At 43.9% G+C, this 11,124-nt stretch overlaps 1 protein-coding gene across 1 annotated transcript; it reads right to left on the reverse strand.

Moving 5' to 3' along the window:
• Positions 1-1,275: 1,275 nt before the first annotated feature.
• On the reverse strand, positions 1,276-9,739 carry kiss1rb (KISS1 receptor b; the record flags this gene model as incomplete). The annotated part of the gene is made up of 6 exons (XM_083673215.1): positions 1,276-1,512; positions 2,105-2,263; positions 2,527-2,765; positions 8,578-8,713; positions 9,014-9,138; positions 9,487-9,739. 6 exons carry the CDS (start codon positions 9,737-9,739, stop codon positions 1,276-1,278), a joined length of 1,149 nt encoding a protein of 382 aa, XP_083529341.1.
• Positions 9,740-11,124: the final 1,385 nt, after the last annotated feature.

The following is an 11,124-nucleotide window of genomic DNA, read 5'->3' on the forward strand; positions in this document are numbered from 1 at the left end:
TTTGAAGGAGGAGAGCTGGACTCTTCGATGTCGTTTGGGGGAGTGTTCCAAAGAGTGAGGGCTGCAGCGGAGAAAGCCCAGTCCCCCTAGGTTTGGTGTTTAGTCCTGGTGATGGGGACAAGGAGGTTGGCATCAGCTGACCAGAGATTATGGGTAGGGGTGTGCTGGAGGAGGCGGTCAGGAGGGTGCCATGTTGTTGAGGGCTTTGATAGATTCTTAAGAAGATAGGGGAGCCTGGATGGATGCAAGGCTTGTTTTTATGTCCCGACAGTGGAAAATACTACCACGACCCTCTGGGCATCGTTTATCCATGTAAGCATAACTGGCACTGGGAGTTGTGTCATTCAGGGGAAAAATATTCAAATGGTTTCCACCAGGTTTCGGTCAGACAGAGCAAATCCATAATGAACTCACTGAAGATGGGACCCATGTTGTTAATGGATCTGGTGTTAAACAGTGCCATCCTCAGGTGTGATCGCTTACTGGTTGCAGGATGGTGTTGTGGGGAAGGAACAGTGGCAGGACACAGTCTCTGGCTGGACCCAGGATTTCTCACCTTAGCATTTGTTACACGAGGGATGGCATCTCTGGAGGGAATTAGGCTTGATGGATTTCTGCTGTCCTGCTCTCTTTCCTCTGTATGTTTTCCACCGTAGTAGGCCTAATGTCTTGAGAAAAGCCTTAATTCCACTGCAATTGCAGTTTGCATTTTTTGAAAGCTATGCAGAGATTTAGAGAAGTAGCCTAGCTGGGTACCCACTGTTGTAGTAGTCCAGTTTATCCTTGAAGTTGACATTCTTTTTGAAGAATATAGTAGACAAAACCATTAACTATCAAAAACAATAATTGTTATATTTTAATTGTTTCTTATTTTCCTTTGCATTGAAATACTTCAAGGAAAAGTTTACAAATTGAGCATTGAGGTGACAGAAATCACATGATACAAATTAACTACTCAGAATTAGAATCACATGAACCTCCCAGTCAGAGTGATCACACGACAGGCATTAACTAAGACGCGCGCCCACACACACACACACAGACACACACACACACACACACACACACACACACACACTCACGTACTGTTCCTCATTACATGACAGCTAGCCCTGCAAACGTGAACCTCTTCATAAAACAAACAACACTCAATTGTGTGTGTGTGTGTGTGTGTGTGTGTGTGTATGTGCGCACGCGCTTCTGTCACAGTGCACCTACAGAACAACCTTAAATAAATAATGAGTCCTGTATTCTGTCCAAACGGCTAGCTGACCTTCAGGGCCCAGATGAAAGAAAGTGCATCTCTGTATCTCCATTGGGTTCCTGCCCTTCCCTCTCCCCATCTCCCACCCTCTGCCTCTCCCCCAACCGGGCTCTCCCTCTGCCCTGTTTGGGGAAGATGGAGGGGAAGGCATGCTTGAAAGCCTTCCTGAAGTTGTTGCCCATGAAGGCGTAGACCAGGGGGTTGACAGAGGAGTTGGAGTATGACATGCAGTGGGCCCAGGTCTTCACCTTTAAAACACAAATCAAATCCAACTTTATTCAAAAGTGCATTAACTGTATTAACATGAACATTAATATAAAATGCGGTGATCAATGCTGAATTCCAAATAGAGATCCTAGACACCCTCGGCTTAGATTGTGTAGATCTGAGGATTGGAAATGCATTGTGGTTACGATAGCTGATGTGTGGTGAGCTTTCTGGCACAAAATGACTGCTGTTGCATCACCCCAGTGGGGGCTACACATTGGTATCGATGAGGTGAGTTCTCCTCCAATACAATGTAAAGCTATTTGGGTGTCTAAAAAGCCACTATATCAAAAACAATCAATTATAATTATTGAATATCATAGCTTCATCATCCGCTCTGATTGGCTAAGTGGAAATGTGAAATACCATGTCTGGGAAAGGTTGTGGCTGAAACGTTACCATATTTTCAATCCTTACTACTACTGCTTTTAGGTGTCACTTCCATTTCAACATAGACCAGCTGTCTCTCCATATACTGCATTAGATACCTCAAAACAGTTACTTTCGCAATCCTCTCAGATCTACAGGAGTAGCTATTAGGGGCTAAGGGCTGATTTGGAAGAAATCAGTCACCTTGTAGAGGGCATAGCTGTGGATTTGGGGGCCAAAGGCCTGCAGCAGGATGCAGACCTGGATGGGACCCCAGCATACGGTGAACAGGGCCACCATCACCACCACCATACGGGAGACACGCGCCCGCACCGCCGTTGCCCGCTCAGCTTGTGCCTGCACCTGGAAGAGAGGAGGGGAGGGGAGGGATGGGGGGGATGAAATAGTCCTATCAGCGCAAACTCCATACTAAATTAAGGGGGACTATGCATAAAAAGTGTTGTAATTTCTGAATGGTGAAACCAATATGTACACAAATACTAACAAATAAAGCTGAGAATCTCTACTTTGATTTAAAATCCAAACTTTTGGAGTGTGGAGCCAAAAGTAGAAAAAAATGCTTCACTTATGCATTGGCACTGTATGTGTGCATGTGTGTGTGTCACCTGGTAGTTGCTGTCAGTGGGCTGTACACTGGGCTGGCCCATTCGTTTTAGCATGAAGGCGTAGCAGGCGCTGATGGTTAGCAAGGGGAGGAGATAGACAGCCAGGAAGCTGTAGAGAATGAAGGCTCCCTGGAGGCGGGCAGAAGGGAACACCTCAGTGCAGTAGATCTGGGGGCCGAACCAGGTCCCTGCCTCCAGCCGCTGGTACAGGGCCACAGGGACAGAGAGCAGGAGGGAACCTAGGGATAGACAGATTACATATTGGTTTCACCATTTAGAAATTACAACACTTTTTATACATAGTCCCCCTATTTCAGGGTATCCAAAATTAATGGGACAATTGGCTCGACAGGTGTTGCTGGTAAGTCAGGTGTGTTCCGTCACATCATTTGTACAGGCATAAGAGCTGTCAATGTCTAATATTGATTGTAGGCTTTGTGTTTGCCTTTGGAGTCTGCTATTGGTGTCTGTCAACATAAGGACCAAAGCGGTGTCAATGAAAGTCAAGGAAGTATTTATTAGACTGAAAAAGCAGAAAAAAATATCAGATACATAGCCAAAACCTTAGGCTTGCCAAAATCAAAAGTTTGGAACATCATTAAAAAGAAAGAAAAAAAGCACTGATGAGCTCAGCAATCGCAAACAGGCTGGTAGACTTCTACAGTGGATGACCAAAGAATGCTTACCATAATTAAGAAAAAAACCATAACAACTGTCTCACAGATCAGGAACACTCTCCAGGAGGTAGGTGTGAATATGTCAGAGACTACCATCCACTGAATACGTCCAGCCGAACAACAGAGGCTTCACTGCAAGGTGTAAACCACTAGTTATGAGTATTACCAGAGAAGACACCCAGTCTGGTGGGGTCAATGGGTCGCAGACTTCAGGCAGTTATTGCATGCAAAGGATTGTCGACCAAATACTAAACATGAGTACTTTATTTGGACATTTGATAAATCTGTCAAATTGGGTACCCTGAAACAGGGGGACTATGCATAAAACGTGTTGGAATTTCTGAATGGTGAAAGCAATACGTACAGAAATACTATCAAATAAAAATTCACAATCTATACTTTAACCTCATAGTAATTATTTGACCACCTGTTTTGACGCAAGATACATCAAAAACTTAAGATACGAGTTACGAGATAAGAGTTACGTGAATTACGACTGGGGGGAATGGCACTACTTAATTTCCAACTTTATTTCTGGGCAGCTAATCTGCGCTCTATCCTACATTGGCAGAATATTGACCTTATTGACCCTATACCTGCGTGGCTCCGCATTAAGTCTGCTTCCTGTGCTCCAGCCTCATTGGCAGCTCTCTTGTGCTCTCCTCTCCAGCAGATTTTGTCACATTTTCAGAAGACCCATAATAAATTCATAAAAGAACCAAACTTCATGAATGTTTTTTGTGACAAAGAAGTATGTGCTCCAATCAATCCATAACAGAAAAATAAGAGTTGTAGAAATGATTGGAAACTCAAGACTGCCATTATGGTAAATTTAAAGACAATATAGGGGTTAGTAATCCCACACCTAGCGAAGAGATCACAGGACAACAGATGGTCCTAGAACATTTGGAGAAGGCAGTAAAAGAGGGGTAAAGTCAGAGTGAGGGGTTGACTAGAGGGGAAGAAAACAAAGGATCAAAGCTGCAGAAACAGGATAGAGTAATCAAAAGATAGGGTAAATGAGTGATAAACAAAGTTGTAAACAGCCAGAACAAAAGGCTTTTGAAAACAGCCTGGGCCAATCAAGATTTAAGTAGACAAACTGGCGCCGGGCAGGTGGGAGTAGCCCACCTTGATGACGAAATGTAATTCTTGAATGTTATTGGTGTAGGTAGACAGGAAACAAGGATACGTTGAATGGAGGGTGTTGACCTGTGTGAAGTCTATAAAGACAGGTGACAGAAGTGAAAACATGGTCAATTTTGCAAACTTGAACGGCTTCGTATTCTCTGTGAATAAAGTCTTTGAATGAATCAACAGCTCCGGTTAACGGTATTTTATTTCAAAATAGTATTATTTAAATTCTACGACACCATGACAGACATGTTCTTTACAAGTGTATGTAAACTTCTGACCACAACTGTATGTGTGATAGACGTCATCAATGCCATGCTGATCTTGGTTATATGTTCTGATTGTGTCTGTGTTTGACACTCTGTACAAGGTCACTTCTGTCCCCATAGAGCCTTCTCCAATTGTAGCAGTGTTTGGTGTCTTGCCGGCTGAGTCACCTCTGCCCAAATATTTTTGGGATTTTGTGGCTTTTCTGATTCTTCTGGCAAGACGTTGATCCTAATGAATTGGAAAAATTCCTACCCCCCCACTCACTCTTGCCGGATTGGAGATGTGTTGCACTTAAATTAAAACACAAAATTAAACACACCTTGCGAGGCTCTGAATTCAAGTTCTACACAATTTGGCAGCACTTTGTAGAATACATAGATAGTATCCAACTCATTCCTCCACCTCCCGACTGAAGAATAGTAGGTCTGTAAATTCCTGTCCCTCTCTTCCCCTCTTGACCTTACTGTGACCTCTGATACCTACCTTATTTATTTACTTTTTACCTGAACTCATTTTATACCTGACCACCTTCACCTTCCCCCAACCATTTGTTAACAATGGCCAGTAACTGGAAACAGTGTGCTGGTTTGTGCTGTTATTTGATTTTTATTCAACACTGACATTCTTGGTCACATTCCGGTTGATGGGAGAATAATGTAATGGTTAGTAGCATGACATCATGTCTCCAGTAAATGACACAAGGCCTACAGCTGATTCACCCAAGTGCACCCGTCCAGACTCGATAAACAGCTCTGATGATGAAAGCATTGCATATATTTGTCAGTATATCAATCCCAACTCATCCAAACCTACACTACAATCTAGCAGGAGCCTATGCCACTACACAAAGCGATCGCATATAGGCTTTAGGAGTAGCCTAACCAGTGTGATATTTAGACTACAAGAGCACAAGTTGCTATCAGTATATTATGTTACTTATTGTGTGCAGTATGTCTCTGCTAAATTTTTCTATGACCAACAAACACTCCTGGACATTGGAACAATCTCCACTCAACGCAACTTTGTCCCCCGTTATTGGACCCCACTGTACCGCTGGCCTACCAGCTAGGGCCTATTCCACAGAGGAGATGCTGCCGGCATCAGTGTGGGAACAGAGCTGGGATTCTGACCAGATTAAGATGCCGAGTGAACCGTCCGCCCCTCCTATGTATAGTCCTCGCCAATGTTCAGTCTCTGGATAACAAACTGGATGAACTCAGAAGAAGGATTACTTTCCAGCGGGATATTAAAGCATGCAGTGCCCTCATCTTTACCGAGACCTGGCTTACTACTGCGGTTCCCGACTCCACCATTGTTATTGATGGAAACGGCACATCCTGACGACGCTTTCATTGTGACTGGGAACTTCAATCAGGCTAAACTGAATAGCCTCCTACCAGGTTATCATCAGCACATCTCCTGTCCCACACGAGGCAATAACATTGTCGAACACTGTTACACTCCTTGGCAGAATAGTTACAAGGCACAGATTTGCCCTGCCTTCGGCAAATCTGACCACACCTGTTCTGCTACTGCCAACGCTGTATTGAGCTAACTGAGGACACGCTTCAGGGATGTTTTGATTGTACAGATTGGAGTAAGTTCAAAGCCTCTGCTCACAACAACATCAATGTTTTCACTGACTCTGTCACTGGTTTCATCAAGCATTGCATAGACATCAATGTTCCTACTGTCGCTATATGTTCATTCCCCAACCAAAAACCATGGATTAACAGTAACATTTGTGCCTTACTGAAAGCACAGACCTCCGCATTCAACTCCGGGGACTCAAATGTCTACATGACATCCAGATCTGAGACTCAGAGGAATTACAGGGACAAGATTGAATCTCATTACCAAGGCTTTGACAGGGATTACGGACTATTATGGACTATAAAATGAGACCAAGCAGTTTGGACACTGTCACATCGTTCCCCGACGATTTCATTTTATGCGGTTTGAGGATAGTGATATGACGCTCACCACCAAAGGTCCTGTTACTAGCGAGGTCTGTGTGCTTTCGCTTACTGAGGCTGACGTGCGTAATTTGTTTGAGTGGGTCAACATCAGCAAAGCGACCGGCCCAGATGGTATGATGATGCCATTACCCTCACACTACACATCTCACCTGGACAAGAAGGGCACCTACATGAGAATGCTGTTTATCGACTACAGCTCAGCATTCAAAACCATAGTCTCCTCCAAGCTGGCCACCAAGTTCAAGGTCGTGGATCTCAACACCTCCCTGTGTAATTGGATCCTAGACTTCCTGAGGTTCAGAACCCAGGAGGTGAGGATAGGCAGCATGACCTCCTCCATTCTGACTCTCAACACAGAGGCCCCCCAGGGCTGTGTGCCAGTACCCTGCTGTACTCCCTGTTCACCTACAACTGTGTGGCCATGCACAGCTCCAACACCTTCATAAAGTTTGCTGATGACACCACCGTGGTTGGCCTGATCTCCAACAGCGACGAGTCAGCCTACGGGGATGAGATAAATGTCCTGACTGACTGGTGCTGGGATAATAATCTCTCTCTCAACGTCAGCAAAATGAAGGAGCTGATCGTGGATTTCAGGAAGGAACAGGGGGGAGGGGCACGCCTCCATCCACATCAGAGGGGCTGAGGTGGAGAGAGTCAACAGCTTCAGGTTTCTTGGTGTCCACATCACCAAGGATCTAACATTTTCCTCAGGCAGCTGAGGCCCCAGATCCTGACTAAGTTCTACAGGTGCACTATTGAGAGGATCCTGTTCAGCTGCATCACCACTTGTTATGGAAGCTGCACTGCTCATGATTGAAAAGCCCTGCAGAGAGTGGTGAAAACGGCCCAGTCTTATATTTATGTTTACATTTCTACTTATTTTTTACTGTATTGTTGATGGTGATTGATGTTGTAGAGCTACTCTGCCTTAAGCATTTCATTGCACTGTATACTTGTATATGATGTAATGACAAATAAACTTGAACTTGATATCGAATCAAAGACAAATTAGACTAAATCAGATGGAAGTTTATGCAGTCTATCTGTTGGCAAATTCATACACGCCATGCGTTCAACGTTTTGAATGATAACAACAAGGCACATCGGAAGGGGGGATGCGGCCACAGTTCTCTAAAATATGTATCATTAAAGGCTACAGTAAAATTAGAGTTTTTAAATTAAGAACTTTACTGTACTAGGGGAGGAGTAGGATTGGATTGTGCTCATCATTCGAATTGTACAAGCTATGATACATGATATGATGGACAGAGACGAAAAAGTACAAATGACTCGTTGGGGGCAGTAAAACTGTGAAAATATAATTTGTTTCACTTACATCATTGCACATGGCATGTAAACATTTTGGATTGATTCATGAAAGCTCTCAACGTGAACTCGCAGTGCCAGAGTGGAAAGTTACTGACACAAACTGTTTGCTTTGTGAGTGTGCTTTGTCCATATAGCCAACTGCTGAAATGTGCAGAATGAAGTGAAACATTATATCGCTATTAGCTAATAATATGCAATTTCGTGGACACACATATTCCATGTCTGGCATCATTTTATGAAGTGTTCATGAAGACATGATTTGTTCTAAATTAAGGACATAATTCCAAATTTCTCCGACCAGACCATAATTTGTCCTTTTCCAAATTGAAACAACAACTCATAAGCTACTCTTCACATAATTAATCAGGCGGCAATATTTGTAAATACACTACAACACACTGTAAGTATATCCATTATGCTCAACGATGACTCCAGACGGTTGTTTTGCCAAGGTGAATGAGCTGAAATAAAACCCACTAGTGCCGTCGTGGTACTCCTGCGTCACACCACCAGCCAACTTCTAAACTCAGGCCTACTGTATGAGTACAGGGTATACAAAGCTGACCTGAGATAAATGTTACAGACTTGTGTTTATTTCTTACATTAAACGTGTGTGTGTGTGTGTGTGTGTGTGTGTGTGTGTGTGTGTGTGTGTGTACCTATCCAGATGGATATGGAGACAGTCATGGCCATGCGTGGGGTGCGGTGCCGTAGAGACTGCAGAGGGTAGACGGTCACATAGCAGCGGTCCACACTCATGGCTGACAGAGTGATACAGGTTGCCTGAGCTGTCACCTGCAACACACACATGCAAACCTGAGATTCTGCTGCTTTTCATTGTGTGTGAGTGTCTGTGTGTGTGTGTGTGTGTGTGTGTGTGTGTGTGTGTGTGTGTCTCATGTAAGTGATTTACAAAGACTGAAGATGGGGTCTCACACAGTATTTGTTAACCTGTGTTTGCATTTGCTCTTCAAATACTGCAGACTCAGATACTAGTCTCAATGACGTTTTCAAGTAGTTGACTTGGTGTGTGTGTGTGTGTGTGTGTGTGTGTGTGTGTGTGTGTGTGTGTGTGTGTGTGTGTCTGTCTCTCACCTGTTGAAAGTAGCTAACCATTTTGCACATGAAGTCCCCAAATATCCAGCTTGGCAGTGGATAGAGTGTAGCAGTGAAGGGCACACAGCACACCAGGAACAGAATGTCAGTGGTGGCCAGATTCACTGGAGAACACAGAAACCCACATCAGAATGTCGGAGCACCTACATCTAGTCACACTACCAGCCAACACACAATGACTGAAACTGTACGATAACAAGTGAGTGACAGTGTTGATGTACCGCTTGTATGTATACGTTTTTGACAGTATTGATGGAGTAGTTACAGTACATTTTGTACTGTGTTGACAGCCCTGATGTAGTATGATATTATGTGTTTAAATCAGTGGCAAACACTGTTTTTGAAGCAGTGTGTACTTGTAGGTAGAAGCTGGTAGCAGTACCTATGTAGAAGCTAGGGTTAGGGTTATGGTTAGGTTAGGGTTAGGGTTAGGTTAGAGATTGTAGCTGTACCTATATAGAAGTTAGTGACTGTCTTCATCTGCTGGTGCTTGGTGACCACATGGATCACAAGCGAGTTCCCCACCAGTCCCACCAGCATGATCAGCCCAAAGAACATGGGCACCAGCCAGGCATCCACCAGCACTGGTGGTCCCTGCACCTCCAGAGGCGCTGACTCGTTACTACATGCAGGACCATCCACCACATGACTACAATCTGGAGCTCTGCTGGGGTCCACTGAGCTCTCCACGGGGCTCTCCATCATCCTGCTCCAACAGAACCTGGTCCAGTGCTGTAACACAGGCAGAAACACAGCTCAACAAACATTCTGTGTCACAGCGCCTCTCCACTTGCTAGATGTCTCAATGATCTTTATATATGATTCATCTGTAAGTGTCTTGTCTCTTGGTGTCTTGACTGTGTATGACTCTTTTATTTAAATTTATTGTAGCATTGTCTTTGTGTTACTCTTGTCTATAACTTGTATATAATTGTTGTATCATGTGTTTTATGTTATGTGTGGACCCCAGGAAGAGTAGCTTCTGCAGCAGCTAAACATAAACAGTAAACAGAGATATGTATACATGCCATAACGTGGTCAACTGCTATAACACATCAAACACATCCATTCCTCTTAACACATAAAATGTGGTCCCTCTGCAACATGCAACCTGGTCATCTGAAACCAATTCAGGGTTCAAAGAGAGATTCTTTGGTAATGTGAGTTGGATTGGTGTGTTTTCAATGTGTTTTAAGATGAATGAATGAATTGTCTATGACAATGATGACTCAACAAAATATGTCTATTAAGTATTTCAGTAAGGGAACTAAATATCCCAAAACAGTCTTGGGGAATCAAACACAGTCAAGGTAAGAGGAAAAATCAAGTTAGGTTGGTAATATGGTAAATTTCCGTAATGTACAAAAATATGCTTGCATGTCAAAGAATGTGTTACATAATCATAAGGATGCCAAAGAATGTACTACATAAATCATAAGGTGAGTGTAGATCCTGTGATAGAAAAATGAATGTTAGATGATTAGTACCTAATAGATTGTAGGAAAAGTTAACTTAGACTACTGTATTTTCACTGAACTGTTATACTGCTGTAATTTTCCATTATATGCGGAAACATGCTGAATGCAAGAGTTGTGGGCAAAAGATGGTCTTTGAAGTGCTTACTGTCCGACACCAACAAGATACTGTCCAAGATTCAAGATTCAAAGTGTTTATTATCATATGCACAGTAGAAAATATTGTAACGAACGGCGGGGTAGAGTAGCTTGCCTTAAGCGGGTATCGAACTCGCAACCTTCCGCTTACAAACCGGCCGCGCTAGCCACAACACCAAGAGAGTTAACTCACTTGGCGGAGCTGCTAACGGGCCTTACACAGGGTCGTTACACTATCCCCTCCGTTCGGGAGAGCGTGCCCTCACGCTTCACTATACAAGTCTCTCACGTGGACACGCCTCTCCGATGGCCTCACGGGCGCCATCCCACTTCTGACACCAATGTAACGAACGGCGGGGTAGAGCAGCTTGCCTTAAGCGGGTATCGAACTCGCAACCTTCCGCTTACAAACCGGCCGCGCTAGCCACAACACCAAGAGAGTTAACTCCCTTGGCGGAGCTGCTAACGGGCCTTACA

The sequence above is a fragment of the Argentina silus genome, assembly GCF_951799395.1.
Source record: "Argentina silus genome assembly, chromosome: 7".
NCBI classification, from domain to species: Eukaryota; Metazoa; Chordata; class Actinopteri; order Argentiniformes; family Argentinidae; genus Argentina; species Argentina silus.